General features: G+C 39.1%; 1 protein-coding gene across 2 annotated transcripts in view; it reads right to left on the bottom strand.

Annotated features, from left to right (window-relative positions):
* igfn1.4 (immunoglobulin like and fibronectin type III domain containing 1, tandem duplicate 4) overlaps window positions 1–22980 on the bottom strand; it is a 36442-nt gene that overhangs the window by 13227 nt on the left and 235 nt on the right. For both annotated transcript variants that reach the window (XM_023997184.1, XM_023997174.1), the window contains exons 2-13: window positions 17309–17402; window positions 13149–13271; window positions 10211–10350; window positions 9944–10043; window positions 9653–9737; window positions 9355–9541; window positions 9037–9150; window positions 8565–8733; window positions 4616–4888; window positions 4256–4492; window positions 3886–3945; window positions 1581–1640 (exon numbers count right to left, since the gene is read on the bottom strand). In XM_023997184.1, the coding sequence (XP_023852952.1) occupies window positions 1581–1640; window positions 3886–3945; window positions 4256–4492; window positions 4616–4888; window positions 8565–8733; window positions 9037–9150; window positions 9355–9541; window positions 9653–9737; window positions 9944–10043; window positions 10211–10350; window positions 13149–13271; window positions 17309–17357 (1597 nt within the window). In that variant the 5' untranslated portion in view covers window positions 17358–17402. The remainder of the gene's footprint in view (window positions 1–1580; window positions 1641–3885; window positions 3946–4255; window positions 4493–4615; window positions 4889–8564; window positions 8734–9036; window positions 9151–9354; window positions 9542–9652; window positions 9738–9943; window positions 10044–10210; window positions 10351–13148; window positions 13272–17308; window positions 17403–22980) is intronic.

Genomic DNA, 22980 nt, shown 5'->3' on the forward strand with positions numbered 1-22980 from the left:
AGCCGTCTGAAGGACGTCACAAAGCCTTCTCCAGCTAACTTTATTCAGTCAGCTGGAATGTTTATTCTTGTCATCTGTTATACTAGCGATCAGTGTCATTAGCTGTTTGGGAAGCCTCTAACACCTTAGCTTCAGCTTTTTCTCCAGTGCATGGATTCTAATTGTTTCATTTATATTATTGTTGCACATACTTACCTTCAACAGGAAAAATTAATAATATTAACTAACTAAAATCTGCAAAGATAACCAAGTAGAATAACATTTAAATTTGACAAAATGTTATAGATGAGAACATTCAAATTTACCAATGATGTGTCGTCCATTGCAATTAAGATGTTGTGAATAAAGTGTCCGAAATACAGTATTTTGTGTTTACAACTTTAAATGTTTTCATGAGGGCGACTCAGTTGGGGTCTCAACTTACTGTTGAGAGTCAGAATAATAGAATACACAAGTAGAATTTTGAAATTTGGTTGTGCATCAGCAATCACTCAATTTGCCCATGTCAGCATTTTTTTTTTTTTTTTTTGTAAAATAGTTTAGCGGCCAGCTATCTAAAATTGTAGTAAGCATGGTCAAATTACCGAACAGGGGTGTGACCATTGATAATCAGTTATCATATAAAAAAATGTAAACATTTGACTCCTCCTTATGGCAACATGTTCAGAATTGCAGAAAATTAACTTCAAAACTGATTTTTTTTTCTCTTCGCTGTCACGAGGGGCCGCTAAAACGTTTTGCTCGGAAGGTGTGTGGGGGAAGAGAGGGGGGTGGGGGTTGGTACGCAGACCCACGAGTCACTGCGGCCCTTAATGATGAGTTCCATTTTTTGTAGCCCCCACACACAACAAGGTTGCCCTTCCCTGACATAGATGATGCAATATGATACAAAACACGTAATAGAAAGCACATTTTAGAAAGAACAGTGTCTGTGTTCAATCTGCAATGTAATGTGAGTGTTTCACATTGCATTACAATCCCTGAGTATGCTTGTGATGATTAGTAGTCACAATAACGGCATAAAGGATGAGAACCAAGCAGCAGAAACGGACTAGTAGACACATAGAACAAAACAAAATTATAAAGTCAAGCAACCACACTGAATTAATTACACTATGAATCATGGTGTAATACAACAAACCAAATACATTGACTGACTGCACCTCAACAATGGAATTTGTTGGCTGATCATGAAGGTAAATCCAAATCAAGTGCAGTGTTTCTCAACCTCTCAACCCAGTAAGCGGTGGTCTTCCTCCTTAAAAGACCACTTTGTTCAAACTAGCACTTTAGAGCTGATGGAATCATTCACAGTGAAACATCCATGGAACCGGTCAACAACGTGCCAGTCCATGGACGCGGAGGTTGGAGGTTGGAGACGCTGGTCTAGTCTACAAACCACTATAAGGTATCGTTGTTTTGAAGTGCTGTGAATTTAGAGACTATGTATCTATGGAGTGGACAAAAAGATCCTCATCATGAGTAAAACACACAGACTGTCAAAGCCATTATGTCTCAAATGGCTTCACTATTTGACATGGTATCCATGCAGAGGTAACACATCCCTCATAATATCTTACCCTCATTATCCACGGATTTATGGTCAGACCCTTTAACTGCCGGTCCCTGTTTTGGAGCTCCTACAGTTTTAACCACCATCACAACTAGTCAATGACTGTCAGAAATGCATTTTATATTATATATTCCATGCCAAATATGCTATATGATACTTCAGGGTAAATATCAATGAACCTAACATGACCTGGAAGGAGAATAATAGTAATGATCAGGATACAGTTCAGACAGAATCGACTACTCTAGCGTGCATGTCCATGTATTGTACATGGATAATAGCAAATCTGAAAAGAGAATTTAAGATTTTGTTGTAGAGACAACTTACCTATTGCACATTTAAAGCATCAACCATGAGCCAAGTATCATAATAATATTCATAATAATAATATCTCTATGACAGTTATGCTCCTCAGTCATGGTGAGAAAACTTTTACGTTGAAATTCACTTTGAATAAAAATCTGGCATGCTCACTCTGGGTGCTGTGGCCCTGCAGTAATCCAACTTTAACAAGCCAGATGGCAACACTCAAAAAAACTGATTACTATTGATTTAGATCTTATCATAAGAGCCGTCTGAAGGACGTCACAAAGCCTTCTCCAGCTAATTTATTCAGTCAGCTGGAATGTTTATTCTTGTCATCTGTTATACTAGCGATCAGTGTCATTAGCTGTTTGGGAAGCCTCTAACACCTTAGCTTCAGCTTTTTCTCCAGTGCATGGATTCTAATTGTTTCATTTATATTATTGTTGCACATACTTACCTTCAACAGGAAAAATTAATAATATTAACTAACTAAAATCAACAATGATTACCCACTAGAATAACATTTAGATTTGACAAAATGTTATTGATGTGTGCATTAAAATTGACCAAGTACATGTCATCAATTGCACTTAAGATGTGGTGAATACAGTGTCAGAAAATACAGTATTTAGTGTTTACAACATTAAATGTTTTCATGAGGGCGACAGCAGGCCATCCTGACAAAAGCATGACACTAAAAGTATAAGCGTAAAATACACATCAGGGATGGGCAACTTTCGGCCCGCGCATGGCGCATGGCCCCCTTTTTGTATTTCCACGGACCAATAATAATTAATACAAAAATATATATTAACATTTTTGGGGGAACTCAGTCGGGGTCTCAACTTACTGTTGAGAGTCAGAATAATAGAATACACAAGTAGAATTTTGAAATTTGGTTGTGCATCAGCAGTCACTCAATTTGCCCATATCAGCTAAACATTTTTAGATTGGTAAATTAGTTTAGCGGCCAACTATCTAAACTTGTAGCATGCACGGTCGAATTACTGAACAGGGTGGGGCCCATTGATCGTCAGTTGTCATATAAAAAAATACAAACATTTGACTTCTCCCTATGGCAACATGTTCAGAATTGCAGGAAATTAACTTTAGAACTGATTTCTTTCTCTTCACTGTCACTCTGGGGCCGCTAAAACGTTTCGCTCACAAGGTGTGGGGGGGGGGGGGGGGGGGGGGGATACGCAGACCCACGAGCCACTGCGGCTACTCATGATGAGTTCTGTTTTTTGTAGCCCCCACACACATCAAAGTTGCCCTTCCCTGACATAGATGATGCAATATGATACAAAAAACATAATAAAAAGCACATTTTAGAAAGCACAATGTCTGTGTTCATTCTGCAATCTAATGAGAGTGTTACACATTGCATTACAATCCCTGAATATGCTTGTGATAATTAGTAGTCACAATAACGGCATAAAGGATGAGAACCAAGCAGCAGAAACGGACTAGTAGACACATAGAACAAAACAAAATTATAAAGTCAAGCAACCCCAGAATTAATTACACTATGAATCATGGTGTAATAACAACAAACCAAATACATTGACATGACCTGACCTCAACAATGGGACATTGTTGGCTGATCATGAAGGTAAACCCAAAATCAAGTGCAGTGTTTCTCAACCTCTCAACCCAGTAAGCTGTGGTCCTTCCTCCTTAAAAGACCACTTTGTTCAAATTAGCATTTTAGAGCTGATGGAATCATTCACAGTGAAACATCCTAGGAACCGGTCAACAACGTGCCAGTCCATGGACCGGAGGTTGGAGGTTGAGAGACGCTGGTCTAGTCTACAAACCACTATAAGGTATCAGTTGTTTTGAAGTGCTGTGAAGTTTAGAGACTATGTATCTATGGAGTGGACAAACAAGATCCTCAATCATGAGTAAAACACACAGACTGTCAAAGCCATTATGTCTCAAATGGCTTCCATATTTGACATGGTATCCATGCAGAGGTAAACACATCCCTCATAATATCTTACCCTCATTATCCACGGATTTATGGTCAGACCCTTTAACTGCCGGTCCCTGTTTTGGAGCTCCTACAGTTTTAACCACCATCACAACTAGTCAATGACTGTCAGAAATGCATTTTAAATTATATATTCCAATCCATTTATGCTGTAGATACTTCAGGGTAAATAGCAATGAACTACAACATGACCTGGAAGGAGATAATAGTAATGATCAGGATACAGTTCAGACAGGACCACGTACCCTAGCGTACATGTCCATGTATTGTACATGGATAATAGCAAATACTGAAAAGAGAATTTAAAGATTTTTTTCTACAATATGACCTGGAATAAGATTCAGATGGATCTCTGTCATACTTGCAATCAGTGTCCTTACCTGTTTGGGAAGCCTCTACCCCCTTAACTTTAGCTTTAGCTTCAGCGGAAGTCTCAGGTGCTGCAGTGGCATTAGCCGCTCTCTCGTCCTTGATTGCTTTCACCTTCTCCATCAGCACCTCTCTGTCTGCTGTGTTTTTAACTGCCTGCTCTTGGGCAATCGCCGTCAGGTCAACTCCAGCTCCTCCTGCCCTTGTGGTTTTACGTTGTTTCTTTTTGCCGGGTTCACCCTTGTCGGCTGGACCAAAGACATGACCGGAGAGATTGAGTGGGTCAAACATGGGTCAAACATGGAGTCAACATGGAGTCAACATGAAGTGGAATGACAGCGAAATGATACTGGTGCAGTACATCATCTTACCTTCAACAACAAGAAAGGCATTGCAAGATTTGATTCCTGCCACAGCGGCATAGATGCCTTTGTCCACCATAGCAACGTCTTTAATGATTAGTCTGTGGATGAGCTTGTCTTCTGAAACCTCAATATCATATTTATCCCCTGCCTCCAATGGTAAGTTCTTGCCAACCCACATGATCTTGCCAAAGGGCTGTGACAGGACACACTCAAACACAGCATCCTCTCTCTCCATGGCCTTACACTCCTGAATCTTGACCAGGAAGTCCACCATGGGAACTGAAAAAGACACGTCATTGATAAGCGAGCAATCTGGTACCCAGTTTATTAATAACTAAACATGCATGGCAGACATTCTTCCTTCCTATGTATTTTTATAGATTTCGATAATATTTTAGATACACTTAAACCCAATCTCATTTAGACAATGTCTGTATACAATTATTCAATTATTGAACATACGATGCTTGCAAAATAGTCATCCATTGTTATTGCTCTACACAACTCTCCGAATATTGACCTAAAGTGTGTGGATGGATACACTCTTAGAAAAAAAGGTGCTATCTAGACAGTAGCAACCCGTCATTCAGGGCACCTGTTTTGAGCTACACGTTTTTAGCTATTGCGCTGTTTTTCGGGGGGGGGGGGGGCTGTTTTGCATGTGTCACATATCAGTTTGCAAACAATGTAAAACAAAAATCTAATTAATTGAGTCATGGAGTTAATAAAGCTGCATACAAACACGGTCTCTTTTTTGCTTTCTTGATTAAGGCAGCTCCAAAATACAGGTGTTTCTGCTTTCTGTGGCGGTGGGGCAGCCAGCGAAAAATATGCCGCGTAGGAGTTGGTAATGTTCTCTAGTTGCTCCATGTTTGGCTCAGTGTTCTGTCATTCATGGGGATATTACTCCACCGCCAAATCTAAGGGTAGAGCTCGAAATGTCAAGCCCCTTGGGTGCTGCCATAGAGTTACATTAGAAGTGCCCATCCAAGAAGGCTCAAGGTTATTGGCCACAGACAAAATGACGTCAAATCACATTATATCTACAGGAGCTTTGATTGGACTGAACATCATACTTTSAAAATCTTAGCAGTCATCATCATGAATCAAGTCGACAATCTACTGGCAAATCATTTAATTTAATAATATATTTAGGGCTAGGGTCTATTTTCCTGAATTTCCGCCTGACTGACGTGCCCAAAGTAAACTGCCTGTTACTCAGGCCCAGAAGCCAGGATATGCATATAATTGGTAGCATTGGATAGAAAACACTTTGAAGTTTGTAGAAATTTTCAAATCATGTATGAGACTATAACACAATTGATATGGCAGTCAAATATCCAAAGAAAAACCAACCAGAATTTATAATGTAAAGCTATGGGTTTTATGTAATTCCAGCTCCCATATTGCAATTCCTATGGCTTCCACTAGATGTCACCAGTCTTTGTTCATTGTTTTAGGCTTGTTTCTTCAAAAATGAGCAAGAATTTTGAGTTTTTGTACAAAGAGTCCCGGTACAATATCAGTCTGTTGGCGCGACGAAGAGGACGCTCGCTTACTAATTTGACTTTTCTATTGAGCATACTTCTTTCCGTATGAAATATTATAGTTTATTAACATTTTAGGATACCTGAAGATTAAATAGAAACGTTTGACTTGTTTAACAAAGTTTAGCGGTAGCTTTTTGGACTACTTTGTCTGCAAGTTGAACGAGTGGATTACTGAAATCGATGGCGCCAACTAAACAGACTTTTTGGGATATAAAGAAGGATTTTATCTAACAAAACGACTATTCATGTTGTAGCTGGGACCCTTGGAATTGCAAACAGAGGAAGATTTTCAAGAGTAAGTGATTTATTTAATCGCTATTTGTGATTATATGAAGCCTGTGCTGGTTGAAAAATATGTTGATGTGGGGGCGCCGTCCTCAAACAATCACATACTATGCTTTCGCTGTAAAGCCTATTGTTAATCGGACAATGCAGTTAGATTAACAATAATTTAAGCTTTAAAATGATATATGATACTTGTCTGTTCATAAATGTTTAATATTACGATTATTTATTTGAATTGCGCGCTCTCCAATTTCCCCGGATGTTGTCCCGCTAGCGGGACACAAAGATTAATCCTTGTCATATGAAGATAAATAACAAAGAGAAATGATAGATAAAACGTATTGGTGCTCATCAGCCATTGGACATAAACATTACACAACAATGAGGGGTTTGTTGGAATCAGTGGCTAACTGCAAGCCTTGCAAGCCTTGCAAGCCTTGCAAGCCTTGCATGCAATCACTTGCCTGCTATTTGGTGGAGTGGCTGTGTGGTCCCAAGTCTGAGGTTAAGGGTCTCTTTTTCAAGCTTAAAATGATAAACATTCAACATTGGCCATGTTGTCAATACAGCATGATTTGTGCCCTGCTCAAAACAACTGTTAACTCGGAACTGTGAAATTTGAGTTCAAGACAAAAACGAGCTCCGACTGGGAAAATACATTTTAAATGGCCATCCAACTCGGAATTGTAAGTTGGGAACTCGGGCCTCTTTCTAGAGCTACGATCTGAAGATCACTAACGTCATCATGATTCCTACAAAAAATGTTTGAGTTCCCAGTTGTCTTGAAAACACATTAAATCCAGAGAATGCCAGACGTTAATAACAAAATTTGCCCATGAAGGACCGCCATGCCACCTTCCTGTTCAATTGAGCAAAGCACAACAATGTGAGTCCAAAAATGTATTGTATGCTGCTGCATAAATTATATAATATGCCAGGGAGATATGTATACCGTAGCTAAGAAAGTAATACTAAGTGTATGTTGTGTAGTACGCTGTTAGTAGCCCATGTGCCTCACCCTAATAATTCAGATTATTTTCCCCTCTTAATTTCACCTACTGTTCTGACTTGGTGGTGCACATGTAGCCTATAAACTGTTTTAGAAAAATGTAATCATCGAATATTGTAAGAGCTTTCATTGTCTGCCTATATGGCCCCTTTATTTATCATACGGTTCTGACTTGGTGTACAGGGAAAACACTGTAAGAACAGCCCATGTTCTGAATTCTGTCGCTGTACATTTTAAAAGTGCTGAAAAAATTGTTATATTGACTATGTCCGTCCTAGCTCGCTCATTTATTTTTTTTATTTTTTTATTTATCCGTTATTTTACCAGGTAAGTTGACTGAGAACACGTTCTCATTTGCAGCAACGACCTGGGGAATAGTTACAGGGGAGAGGAGGGGGATGAATGAGCCAATTGTAAACTGGGGATTATTAGGTGACCGTGATGGTTGAGGGCCAGATTGGGAATTTAGCCAGGACACCGGGGTTAACACCCCTACTCTTACGATAAGTGCCATGGGATCTTTAATGACCTCAGAGAGTCAATGTCTTAATCGAAATTACGGATTGCCTGTTATCTGCTTGTCATCACCTTTTGTCATAGTTTGTACATCTCAATTGTCAGTAGGAACCACATTTGTTTAAGCAAGTCAGCCATCTTTTTTAAAAAGGCAGTAAATGAGGCTGAATGTACTGTTTCACTGCCAGACAAGGCTCCGCTGATAGCCAGGTGTAGCAGTGGTAAGGTGTTGGGACTGCTGTTGGGACTTTATGTAGGTCCTAACAGTTTGTGGGCACCGTTTGTCACCGTTATAGTGCAGTTATAGTATTGTTTAGTGTTGCGTTGTGTAGTGTATTTGCTGGCATGCATCCCAAATTTTGTTTTTTGGTTGGCCCCAAGATTTACATGCTAAAATCGCCACTGTATCTAGAACCATATAGGGTCCTTTGGCTGTCGGAATAGGACAACCCTTTGAAGAACCCMTTTTGGTTCCAGGTAGAACCCTTTTGGGTTTGAGGTAGAACCCTTTCTACAGAGGTTTCTACAAAAAAAGAGTTATCCTATGGGGACAGCCAAAGAACCCTTTTATCTAAGAGTGTATTGCTGAACTTACTCTTAAAATCGGTGGAGAATACATTTACGTCCTCAACATCCACCTGGTAGAGCCCAGCGTCATCAGGAAACAGATCCCTTACGCTGAACTGATATTTTCGGCCCACTATCTTTAGGCTGTGTTTGATTGTATCTCCCAACTCCTTGCTGTATGGAATCATCACTCCATCCTGTGGGGAGAATTGGGAAAACACAGTGGAATGAACAACTGTCATCAGCAACAGAACTGTACTGTCTTTGCCAAGTCTTTTACTGTGGATTTTACTGCATCTTTAAYTCAGTTCACATGAACGACAGAAAGTCAAGTTGCATACTACGTCATTGGTAGCATTCATTCACCAACAGAAAATGAACTATGGTAGCAATTTACATTGTGATAGATTCACACAAGTTACGTAGATAGATTGACTAAAAATGAAATTAAGATCCTACATCTGTATGTACAACCTTCTTCCACTGTCCATGAGTCTAACCTTGTAGAGGAAGATCCTGCTGCTTTGTTCAATGAGATCCATGTCTATTGAAAAGGTTGCACAGCCATCGGGTCCAACTTCAATAGGTTTCAGGTTAGCTAGGTATTCAATGAACTGAATAAAAGTAAACATGAAAAAAACTATGAATTATACGGAGAAACGACATTGTATGGATGAAATGTGTATACAAATGAAAAATGACCACTACTTTAGTATCGAGATTTACTCAGCCCCCTGAACTCTCTATGATCTCAGGAATTTAATCTTGTGATATTGATATGTTTACTATGAATAACAATGACATTATAACAGGCAAACCTGTGCTTGCTCTTCCTCTCTTTCCTTCTTCATCTCATTCAGTGTCTTCAGCATAAAGCGGAAGTCAGTGACTCCAAACTCCAACATGAGGCTCTCATAGTCTTTCTTGTCAGCACTTATCAAGAGTTCCCAAAACTTTGGATCTATTTCTCCATCTTCTTTCTTTTCCATTTTGGGACGAATTTTACTATTATGACAACAACAAAAAATGTTGTCAATGCTTATGTTTACAGTTATTAAAAGTTTAAATAAAGCATACACAATTGTTACTGAAATATAAATAAAACCATGGCAATACCTTTTTCTCTTCAGTACAGATTTAAAATCTGCAGCAGCCGCCATTGGTTTTAACTGTGAGTCCGCTTGTCCTTTCTTGAACCCAACTAAAAGATAGAAAGATTATATTTTGAGCTAGTCTATTGTAAAGACTTGAACGAGTACATACATTGGCATAATTATGTCCGGACTTTGTTTAATCAATACATTTATTCTTATTTGATTTTTGGTTAGAAATAATGTGAAAAAAGTGCTAACCTCAAAWTAACACTACCCCTCTTTCCACAGAAAACATTTTCATCTGGCCTCTTACCTTCAATAACATTGAGGACCACTGTGACCACTGCTCTTCCAAACTCATTAGCTGCAAAGCATTTGTAGGTGTCTGCTTGTTCTGGTTTTACATTGGCCATCTGTTGAAAAAACAAACACAGTTCTTGATTTGAAGTCCAGAGCTCCAGCCTGCATCCAATCATTATTTGAACAAAATGAGTGATTGATTTCATATTTCATAAATGTTTTTACAATGTATTTTCACATTATTGTGCATCCATATAATGTGGTTACTGTTCTTACTTGCCTCAAATAAGTGCTCACGTGTAGCAGGGTCATATTTTGTCACATATTTTGATGTATCTGACACATCTCCATTATTTCTGCCCCATGTCACGGTTGGTTCTGGATCTCCAATAACCAGGGCTTTGAAGAAGGCGAATTTACCTGATGAACAAGAAAGTTAAGTGCCAATAGGAAGCAATTTAGTACAAAGGCAGCGTAGTTTATTCAAGTTAATTCATTTGAATTATTCAAGACGTCTTGAGAGGGGCCATGCACAAATAGAGCTGCAACTGGAAATGTTGCTTATTAACTGTATACATGTAGCCTACATATAGCCTACATTAGCCTACATATAGCCTACATATAGCCTACATATTTTGACAAAAATACTTGGTGGAAAAACAATCATCTTACTTGGACGATACTATAATAACTCTACTTAAGTAGGCTACAAACGCAAACACACACATACTCTCTTATAACTGGCAGAGCTCTGTAGCAACAAACATGTTGACTCCCATCAGCGGGACATAGGCATCTTCAAAATGACTGCCCAACAACCATTAACACCTAAAACAGGTAGCCTATAATTTCAAAACAGGCAAAGCGTCAATACAGTACTAAGATTGAATCCTACTACACCGGCTCTGATGCTCGTCAGATGTGGCAGGGGTAGCAATCTATTACGGACTACAAAGGGAAACCCAGCCGCGAGCTGCTCAGTGACACAAGACTACCAGACAAGCTAAATGCCTTTAATGCTCTCTTCGAGGCAAGCAACACTGAAGCACGCATGAGAGCATCAGCTGTTCCGGACAACTGTGTGATCACGCTCTCCGTAGACGATTTGAGCAAGATTTTTAAACAGGTCAACATTCACAAAGCCGCGGGGCCAGACGGATTACCAGGACGTATCTTCTTTTCAACCTCTCCCTGACTGAGTCTGTAATACCTACATGTTTCAAGCAGACCACCATAGTCCCTATGCCCAAGAAAGTGAAGGTAACCTGATGAAATTATTACCGCCCCGTAGCACTCACATTGATYGCCATGAAGTGCTTTGAAAGGCTGGTCATGGCTCACCAATACCATCATCCCGGAAACCCTAGACCCACTCCAATTCGCATACCGCCCCAACAGATCCACAGATGACGCAATCTCATTCACACTCCACACTGCCCTTTCCCACCTGGACAAAAGGAACACCTCTGTGAGATTACCGTTCATTGACTACAGCTCAGCGTTCAACACCATAGTGCCCACAAAGCTCATCACTAACTTGATCCTGGACTTCCTGACGGGCCGCCTCCAGGTGGTAAGGGTAGGCAACAACACATCTGAAAGGCTGATCGTCAACACTGGGGCCCCTCATAGGTGCGTGCTTAGTCCTCTCCTGTACTCCCTGTTCACCCACGACTGCACGGCCAAACATGACTCCAACACCATCATTAAGACTACTGACGACACAACAGTGGTTAGCCTGATCACCGACAATGACGAGACAGTCTATAAGGAGGAGGCAGTGTGGTACAAGGACGACAACCTCTCCCTCAATGTGAGCAACACAAAGGAGTTGATTGTGGACTACAGAAAAAGGCGGGCCGAACAAGCACCGATTAACATCAACGGGGCTGTAGTGGAGCCGTTCAAGAGTTTCAAGTTCCTTGGTGTCGACATCACCAACAAACTATTAAGGGCCAAACACAGCAAGACAGTCGTGAAGAGGGCACGACAACACCTTTTCCCCCTCAGGAGACTGAAAATATTTGGCATGGATCAAAAAGTTCTACAGCTGCACCTTCGAGAGCATCCTGACTGGTTGCATCACCACCTTGTATGGCACTGCTCGTCATCCTGTCACTATCGTCATAATGAGTGGACCAAGATGCAGTGTGGTATGGTTCCATCCTCTTTATTATGAAGTGAAACTCAAAGAAAACAATAAATGCACAAAACGAAACGTGAAGCTGCTATAATGCTCACAGGCAACTATACAAAGTCAAGATCACACAAAACACAAAGGGGAAATGGCTGCCTAAATATGATCCCAAATCAGAGACAACGATAAACAGCTGCCTCTGATTGGGAACCATACCAGGCCAACATAGAAATATAATTACCTAGATGACCCACCCTAGTCACACCCCGACCTAACCAACATAGAAAATAAAAAGCTCTCTATGGTCAGGGCGTGACACATCCGACCGTAAGGCTCTACAGAGGGTAGTGCGTATGGCCCAGTACATCATAGACAGCACGGCAAGTGGTACGAGAGCACCCAGTCTAGGATCAAAAGGCTCTTTAACAGCTTCTACCCCCAAACCATAAGACTGCTGAACAATTAATCAAATGGCCACACAGACTATTTACACTGCTGCTACTCCCTGTTTATTATTTATGCATAGTCACTTTACCCTTACCTACATGTAAAAATGACCTCGACTAACCTGTACCCCCACACATTGACTCGACACTGGTACCCTCTGTATATAACCTCATTATTGTTATTTTATTGTGTACATTTTTTAATTTTTAATTTTGTAAATATTTTCTTAATCTCATTTATTGAACTGCATTGTTGGTTAAAAGGGCTTGTAACTAAGCATTTCACTATAAGGTCTACGTGTTGTATTTGGCGCATGTGACAAATACAATTTCACAATTTGAAAGTGATAACCCCACAGCCAATCATTCCCTCATTACACATTATAATTTGAATCTACATTAATGTTAACAAAAAATAAATAAATTACAAACTAAAATAAAGAGAGGTGCGCAACCTTTGCCTAAAAAGCTGCGAACTTCACGGGCACACGCTCTGCCATTTATCTTRGTGGGGTTAGAGTAGGGATTGATTCAATATTATTCCTGCACTGCAGGTGGTGATAGAGAAAGATGGCTGATCTGGAGTTTGAACCACATGGTGGTGGAAATAAGGATGAACGGACTTTCATGCTTACCCTCCTGAATGGTCAACGCGATAGGCTTGCGGGTGAAGTCAGGGTGGCTTTTCCCATCTGGTATTTCCTCCACATACTGCGTGATCATAACTCCAGGGACTTTTGATCTCTTCTTGATCCCAACTGGTAACAGGAAATTATTGATTTATTAGCAATTTAACAGTAATCAACATTTATATTAATTAGTTTATTTATGCAATCTCTATTTAACCAGGTAAGTTAATTGAGAAGTAATTCTCCTTTGACATGACCATTATCATCATGACAATGATATGCTCATTTCACATGATCGATCATTAATCCCACTGCCTTTACATCCGTTGTGCGGTTTTATTAATGTATAGCCAAATAATATTCAACCGAAACAACCATGCTTTATAAAACAATATGAACATGTTAACATACAGTACCAGTCAAAAGTTTGGACAAACCTACTCAGTCAAGGGTTTTCTTTATTTTTACTACTTTAAACATTGTAGAATAATAATGAAGACATCAAAACTATGAAATAACACATTGTGTAGTAACCACATTTTTTAAAACAAATCTAAATATATTTTATATTTGAGATTCTTCAAAGTAGCCATCCTTTGCCTTGATGACAGCTTTGCACACTCTTGGCATTCTCTCAACCAGCTTCACGAGGTAGTCACCTGGAATGCATTTCAATTAACAGGTGTGCCTTGTTAAAAGTTCATTTGGGTGAATTTCTTTCCTTCTTAATGTGTTTCAGCCAATACGTTTTGTTGTGACAAGGTAAGGGTTGGTATACAGAAGATAGCCCTATTTGGAAAAAGACCAAGTCCATATTATGGCAGAACAGCTCAAATAAGCAAAGAGAAACATTAGAGTTAACTGCACCTCAGAGTGCAGCCCATATAACTGCTTCACAGACTTCAAGTAACAGACACATCTCATCATCAGCTGTTCAGAGGWGACTTTGTGTATCAGGCCTTCATGGTTGAATTGCTGCAAAGAAACCACCACTAAAGGACACCAATAATAAGAAGATACTTGCTTGGTCCAAGAAAAACGAGCAATGGATATTAGACCGGTGGAAATCTGTCCTTTGGTCTGATGAGTCCTAATTTGAGATTTTTAGATCCAACCGCTGTGTCTTTGTGAGACGCAGAGTGGGTGAACGGATGATCTCCGCATGTGTGGTTCCCACCATGAAGCACGGAGGAGGAAGTGTTATGGGGTGGGAATGCTTTGCTGGTGACACTGTCTGTGATTTATTTTGAATTCAAGGCACACTTAACCAGCACGGCTACCACAGCATTCTGCAATGGCAAGCCATCCCATCTGGTTTGCGCTTAGTGGGATTATCATTTGTTTTTCAACAGAACAATACCCCAACACACCTCCAGGCTGTGTAAGGGCTATTTGAACAAGAAGGGGAGTTATTGAGTGCTGCATCAGATGACTTGGCCTCCACAATTACCTAACCTCAATGCTATTGAGATGGTTTGGAATGAGTTGTACTGCAGAGTGAAGGGAAAGCAGCCAACAAGTGCTCAGCATATGTGGGAACTCCTTCAAGACTGCTGGTTGACAGAATGCAAAGCTGTCATCAAGGCAAAGGGTGGCTACTTTGAAAAATCTCAAACACTTTTTTGCTTACTACATGATTCCATTTGTGTTATTTCAAAGTTTTGATGTCTTCAATATTATTTTACAAAGTAGAAAATAGTAAAAAAAAAATTAAAAAAAAATTGAACGAGTAGGTGATTCAAAACTTTTGACTGGTACTGTACATATTAAAATATTTAACATTATCAGTAATTGAATCATGTTTAGATGATCTTAGAACACATCCACGTACATAAAACCATACGTCATCAAACCGAACATATAAGAAACCTATTAGAATGTTTAATGTTATAATGTATTGAATCATTTTTGGATCATTTCTTCTCCTCGAGCATCCATGGTTGTACATACATTTGTGACAACAGATATGCGATAAAGCATATCCACGTAAGTAAAACCGTACGCCATCGAACAGAACAAACCCATTGCATATTAGGTGAATTCTTCATGCCTCAGAAGTAACAGTGAGGGGAACAAGCCTTTAGAGTTCCCCTTGCCTACCCCCTTCTTTTTCAAAAACGTCTGAGACAGGACCTGCTCATGTAAAGTTGGGAAAGCACATACAGGACACATGTGAGCAGGGTACTGTTAAAAATACCAAATGGACTGGACTGAGGCTTAAGACTTGAGTATTAGAAAAGACATTGATATTGTGACACACTTTGCAATAGACACACAAAAAAAACAGGAAATGCWAAACAAATGTCCAAAGACTGCAATCAACTGCATTACATGTTTCAGTAATCCGTTTGAGATTGAACACAGATGACTTCCCAACATACACAGATATGCTGATCATAATGGGCATCTTGTGATGTTTGTTGTSTTGATGTTGGTTTGGTATTTTACCCATAACTGTAACTGATTTGAAGATGTATCTCCTATGTATTGGACCATTTTCCATACATGTTTTCTACTACTGAGAATGTACCATTGACCATGCAGTGTTATGTCCTCTATGTGAGAATGTATCATAGACCAGGCGGTGTTATGTCCTCTACATTATCTCCCTTGAGTGAAGGGTTTCATAGTCTTTCTCCATAATGTCTGTTATACTGTGTCAGGTAATTGTTGCTTTTTGTTACATTTACATTTACATTTAAGTCATTTAGCAGACGCTCTGATGCATTCTGCAATGCAACTGTCATATCTGCAATCTTTCATTTCATTCTCTTTAAAACTGGCTTGTGGTTTTATTGATCTCAATACTCAACCACGACCATGCTTAACACAGTATGTATATTCTAACATATTAGATGTCAGAATATTCCTTGTTAAAAAATMTTGAATCATATTTAAATTTCTTCTCCTCGAGGATCCATGCTTACACATTGTGTAAGTGACAGCGTAGATCAGATCAGATATGCAGTAGAACATATCCCCGTACGTAAAACTGTACATTGTTGTACATAACAAACCCATTGCATTTTCATCCTCCATGCATCGACAGTGAGAGGGAACAGAAGCGTTATTTCCCCCCGCCTACCTTCGTCAAACTCGTCTGAGACTGGACATGCTATTGTGAAGAACATAGATACATAGAGCACATAGATCCAGATATCAGTAGGGTGTTGTTAAAATAGKAAATGGACTGGACTGACACTTAGTATTAGGAAATTAAGACATTCGAACTGCATTGTATCTTTGCAATACACATAACAACAAAAGAGGGYAAAAAAGGAAATACAACACTAAAAGGACTGCATCCAAATGGAATARAGTTAATGACAATGAACAGTAGAGGATGCTTCATGAAGGTCCGTTAAAGAGSACATTAACACAGGCTACATAATAAATGCACGTTCTAGGCATTGGATGCCATCTTTCTTGCTTGATGTTGATATTGATTTGTGCCCMTCACTGTAATCAATTTGGAGATTCCTCTCTACAGTTCAGTCCCCATTCTATACATTCAGGACAGTGTTATGTCTTCTCTGATGTCAGATTTGAGTGAAGGGTTTCTAGTCTTCCGAAAGGGCTTCTGCTCTATATTTCCGGTGTTAGGGTGTCAGATAATCGTGTTGTTCCCTTGCATTGATGTGTTCCCTTGATTTTGTCGTCCCACAGTTGACAACCAATTGTAGTCTTGTGCTATAATATAATTCACTGTTTTCGCTTAGAGGCTTAATGGCCAACAGGAGCTATGTGATGTGATTTAGGCTTTTCGGTCTGATGTTTTTCTTCAATGGATGAAAGTTACTGCGCTGCATGGTGCAGTGATCTGTGTTCAGTAGTCTTGTTGTCATTTCGTTATCTTCAATCTTCCTTTGACGCTGTCATTCTGTTGTGMGTAGTCTACTTCATCCCCTTTGGAATCAGATTAACTTTCTACTGCAGACAGGGAACTGAAATAARTGACTGGTAGTAGTACACAAATGTAGTAAGATGAGGAGGATGATGGTGGTTATATGATGATGTTATTATTAAGCTAATGTCTACAAGTAAAGCAACAGAGACTATATACTCTTGATTGAAGATGTTTGTTGACAGTGTTTTCTGGCGTCCATTAATCTGGTATTCTTGACCTTCACCTGCAGAGAAAATGGGGGATAACATTATCTACATACCTTGGCCAGTGGCCGTCTGGTCCGTGACCTTTGATTTCTTTTTCCACATCTTGGAACTTTTGGTTGCTGGGTAGACTCAGCAGAATGTCTTCAGCTTTAATAGATAGAGAAACAGGTTATTCTATTTTTGGATTGAGCATTGAAAGCAATATGGTGTCACAAGACCTAAGGGAGTTAATGAGTACAGTACATATGATCCCTCTCTCTTGATTTCCATGTTATTTCTGTCCCATGATCCTGTGGGAAACCATTAAGAATGGTATTTTGTTTTATTCTCCCTGCATTTCTCTTTTATTTTGCCTCATCAGATTGAGCATTGGTTTACAGGTCGTGACTTGCCATTGACATTGATTTAACATCTAAGGTTTTTTAAGTTGCACGTGTGGTGAGGACATGAAACATGACCATGTGGGACTGTTTGTCAGGCTGCGGTAAATCTTTACTGCTTGCTAAAAGTCTTCCTTTTTCTGCTGATCAACCAAGGCATTGCTTCCCAACCCTGGTCTTCCAATACCCTCAACGGTACACAGTTTCATTATAGCCCGGGAAAACCACACCTCATTCAACTCATTGAGGGCTTGATGATTAGTTGACARGTTGAATCAGGTYTGATTGTCCAGGGTTACAATAGAAATGTCTACTGTTGGGGGTACTGGAGGACCAGCATTGGGAAACACTGAACCAAGGTATTATTTTAGTGTAGTGACTCAAAATTGAAGGGTAATGTATAACGCTTGTGTACCCAGTGTAGGACTTTTAAAGACGTACTGCAGGAGAGCCATAGAGAATTCGTTGTGCGAATAGTTTTCCAAATGGACCATCTACAATGTGTAATGCTTGTGTACCCAGTGTAATACCTCTAAAGACATACAGTATAGGATTGTCCATTTTAGAAATGGTCTGATTTCCTCATATTGAGAGTTATTTTCCTGCAGTGAGTATATACAAAATGTCATTGGTTAAATGTGCAGTAGATGTCACTAAGAGCACCCTTCTGGACGCTTTTATTACCCAGATGGTTTGCTACTCTAAGACAGCTGAATGTATTGCTATACAAAAATAGATAGACTGGAGGCTGCATATAATGGCTCTGATGTCTAATGGATATAAAGGGGTTCACATAAAGTGGTTTTACAGTAAAACTTAAATTAATAYCCTTGGCATTTATTTGCTTCAATCGGTAATCACAACCAGCGCTTATTAGAAACATGATTCTATTTGAGCCGTGCGTCTATTTCCTTAATGCAGACAGCTTTTGCACAATAAAATGTTGAAAAGACTACCACACTGTTTATTGTGACCAATATTAACAGTATAAAATGTATAATACAAAATATATCTCAGATCAGACTTGCAGATCAGACTTGCTGCCTATCATACACCCCGGGTTTCACACTTCAGCACCATGGAGAGTGTGTGCCGATAAACAATTCATTTAGACCCTGTGTTTATTCATTTAGACCCTGTGTTTTGTTGTCATCTTTACGTGGGACCTTTGTGTTTATTCATTTAGACCCTGTGTTTATTCATTTAGACCCTGTGTTTGTTCATTTAGACCCTGTGTTTATTCATTTAGACCCTGTGTTTATTCATTTAGACCCTGTGTTTGTTCATTTAGACCCTGTGTTTTTCATTTAGACCCTGTGTTTTCATTTAGACCCTGTGTTTGTTCATTTAGACCCTGTGTTTTGTTCATTTAGACCCTGTGTTTTTCATTTAGACCCTGTGTGTTGTTATGTCATTTGACCTGTGTTGTTATTCATTTAGACCCTGTGTTTATTTGAAACAAGCATTTACTTGCTGAAATGTGTGTCGATCCCCGGCTATTGAACTCGACAGGCAGCTATTTGAGACTGCGTTTAATTGAAGTTATACAGTATAGATGCAAAGCAGGGCTCTCAAACCCTGCTCTAAGAAAGCTACCCTCTTCTAGGTTTTCCCCCCCCCCCCCCCCCAAAAAAAAAGAGCTGGTGTTGCATTAATATAGGTGTTGTATTTAATATAGTGTTGTATTTAATATAGTGTTGTATTGTATAGTGTTGTATTTAATATAGTGTTGTATTGTATAGTGTTGTATTTAATATAGTGTTGTATTTAATATAGTGTTGTATTTAATATAGTGTTGTATTTAATATAGTGTTGTATTTAATATAGTGTTGTATTTAATATAGGCTATCTCAATAAACAATAATAAAAGCGTGACATTTTTCACATGAGAAAAAAGGGGCACTGGAGAGAAAAGGTTGGGAACACCTGCTCCTGGTGGTACCAGACCAGGTGGCTTTCTGTAGGAAACTCTATTTAACAGTTTTTCCCTCACATCCTAAGTGTTCCCCGATGGTAGAATCGTATTCCTCCTTTGGCTGGCAGCCTCTAGATTGAGCGGCAATATGTTTGCTCAAAGGAATGTGATGTTGACATGGTTTGAGGTGTCCCTGCACTTGTTGAGGTCTCAACTAAATCTTGGGTTGGAAAAAAGGAAGCGCACAGGCTATGCTGGAACTGTCATAAATAGAAGGCTTTGAAATATTTAAATGTAGCAAGTGTGTTGGTATGTAACCAGTAGGCTACTGTAGTTAGGATAGGTTATAAACAACCATGGAAAAGGATACAAGTCAAAGTTGAAATATTAGAGGTTTCAGGATTGGTGGATAGATTGAAACAAGAAACAACATTTTCATCATGCAAGCCTAATTGTTACTTTGTCGTACAGTCAACTTGTGGTTTATTTTCATGTTTATTTGAATATTGAAAATGGTTTGGGATTTCAAACTATTAGTGTTACTTTTACTGCATAACAATGTAGGTCATGTTAAACTTGGCTGTATGGTGGGTCTGTCACATGGAGTCAGGAAATCTGAGTTCAAAACTGACTCTATAAAGATACGTTAAGATTTTGATTTAATATCTGAGGAAATTCAACACGGCTTGTTATACATATGTATGATATTCTAGGGTTTCCTAGTCGAGGCCTTTCGAAGAAGAGCATGTTACAGTACATTGTCATATGATACATCACATGCCACTTAGACTATGATCATCCTATCACAAATGTCATGATATGCCATAAATCACATTTGACCTGAGTAAGCCCAACTAAAACCTGCTCAAAATAGAATATTCAGTCATTTCTCTCTGGAAGTTCTTAATTAAAATATAAACAATTGTAGATGTTTAATTCAGTTAAATTCCGAGGCCATCATTAAAAGTAAAGCATTATTATGATGTCAAAATACTACCCATTATGTCGTTTTAGGATTTGGTTTACCCCATATTTCAATCCCGTCATTCTGACACTACAAAAACAACCACACATGGGTCCCAACACCACTTAACAGAGTTGATAAAAATAGTAATCCCATTACCAGGTGGTTGGTGTCTTCTAAATAAAGTGTTAATCTTGGGAACATTGATYGTGCATAGTGTGAATTAGCAGTTTTTCAAAGCTACCCCTCTCTTGGCGCTCAGGCAGTTGAAAATGAGCCACTTGGCCAGTGACTGACAGGACACTTAGTGCCAGCCTCCACACCACAGCAGGGGTCGGTATTTATGGGACCATGTGGCTCACAGTGCACCTTAATGTTAACGCAGCCACCTGCTTATGTGACCAGGGCTGGAATACTGTTCTTAATGCCCGGAGTGCAGTGTTTAATGACCTAGCCATTATTGAAATAACTTAAGGTGGGTCATGGTCAGGTTCAAAAAGCCTGGAAAGGGCAAAACTTCAGGGGTTCTGGATCAAAAAGGGGCTTAGGTGGTGGAAGTGGCAGGGAGGCGTGGTAATGGGAACGGTCGGCCCGTCAGCGCGGCTGAATTTTAGGGCACATTTTAGAGGGCTGCTTCATGAGAGAAAATGTTGCATTTTTAAGCCAATTTACTGCGAATCTAAACATTTCTCCATGTAGTTGAGATCCATTTGTGCAGTTTTAAAGCTATTTTCCTCCAATTCTTCATATTTGCCATGGAACTGAGAGAAAATGTTGCACTTTTAAAATGAATTTCCTGCAATTCTAAGTATTTTGCCATGGGCAATTCTGTGTTATTTAGCTCAAACATAACAACAAAACCAATCGTGCTAAATTCATTGTAATTGTAATTTTCAATTCTCCCTGGCTGTATAGCTTTTATTTTACTTATTGCTATTCCCAATATTCCCCAAAAATATTTAGGTCCATTATCTTTTCTATATACTTTACATCTGGTTTTAAGTCGTTTAAGTTTACACTGAAATWWTTTTTCCATCCTAAAAATGTATTTAAAAAATATAATAATAAAAATATAAAATAAAAAAATAATTATACATATATATATATATTGCACTGTTTGGATTAAAAGCTCCCGCATACTAGATTCAGCTTGCTCCTAGCAGAACTCGGCTAGGAAAATCAAAAAAAGAAAGATAAATCAAGAAATCTGTAATTGTAAAATTTTTGCTGAGGAGGTCTTAGTCGTGAAATTTTACATCTAACCCGCTGACCACACTGCCCGCGTCGCATGTGCAAGCGTTGCAAAAATAAATGTATACATACTTTATTCAATCATTGCACCCACTCTGCTCATGTGCGTCAACGAGCGTTTGCGTAGCCACACGCTAAAATAGAACTTTGGTTCTAGTTGTAACGCTTGACGATCTGCAAGTCCAGCCTCTCCCATCTCTTCCCTGTTTTTTAGGAGCATATACCCACGTGGGTGATTAACTGAGGTCCAGACTCCAGTCCAGTTGGTGGTGGTAATGCACCTTAAAGTTGGTTGCCAACCGCCATATGAAGTCCAACAAAGAAGAAGAAGCCTGAAGGAGGAAAGATTACTGGAAACGAACTCGTTTTACCCTTTTATCGGTGGATTCGTTGTCGGAGTAGAGGACCTTGTGCATTTCAAATAAAATAACAACCCATTTTGTATATCCCAGGACAACAGCAAGCACCAGTGTTGCATTTTTCCAACACCAGTCTATGACGACTTATGTTATAAAGGATGCATAAGCCTTGAGGCTGTATACTGTAGACATTCAGCACGATTGAGTCAGGGGGTTCAGGGATGTAAAGTTAATCATGTTTTACCAATTGACAATCAAATGTTTGCCAATAGCAGCAAGTAATACTGCTCGCTCAAATAGCTAAATGGATCAATTTATCCTGTATTGGATTGTAATTACCTTGTATGCTCTCGTATTAATATTCGTACGCATTAGAATACCCACTAATTATATAATGCGGTCAACTATGTAAACTAGAGGTATGATCATACTCTTAAAATAAATTGAGTGTGACTCCTCTCCTTGTGACTGCAAAATCTCATGTCATGACAATTAAACCCTGCAGTGCAATTCATTACTATGAATGAATTATTAACTTTAATGTCTTTAATTAACATTCATCAACATTTTTCTCTTCGTGAGCATTTATACAACTTAGGAAGCTATGAAATATATATTTAAAAACATCTTATACTGTCTGAGATTTTAATATTCAACAGCAATTACACAAAAAAATATATAAATTAACGTAATACTTGCACGTTTTATTCTACAGGGCTCTTTAAGTAATGTAAAATAGAATGCAATATGAATGAGCAGACTTTCAGAGTAGGACAACTTCTTTGATATGCCATAATACATTACAGGTCCTATTGAAGGGCAGAAAATGACTTAAGTCCCTCTTCAGCCACAGCAC

The sequence above is a fragment of the Salvelinus sp. IW2-2015 genome, linkage group LG1 (assembly GCF_002910315.2).
Source record: "Salvelinus sp. IW2-2015 linkage group LG1, ASM291031v2, whole genome shotgun sequence".
Classification (NCBI taxonomy): Eukaryota; Metazoa; Chordata; class Actinopteri; order Salmoniformes; family Salmonidae; genus Salvelinus; species Salvelinus sp. IW2-2015.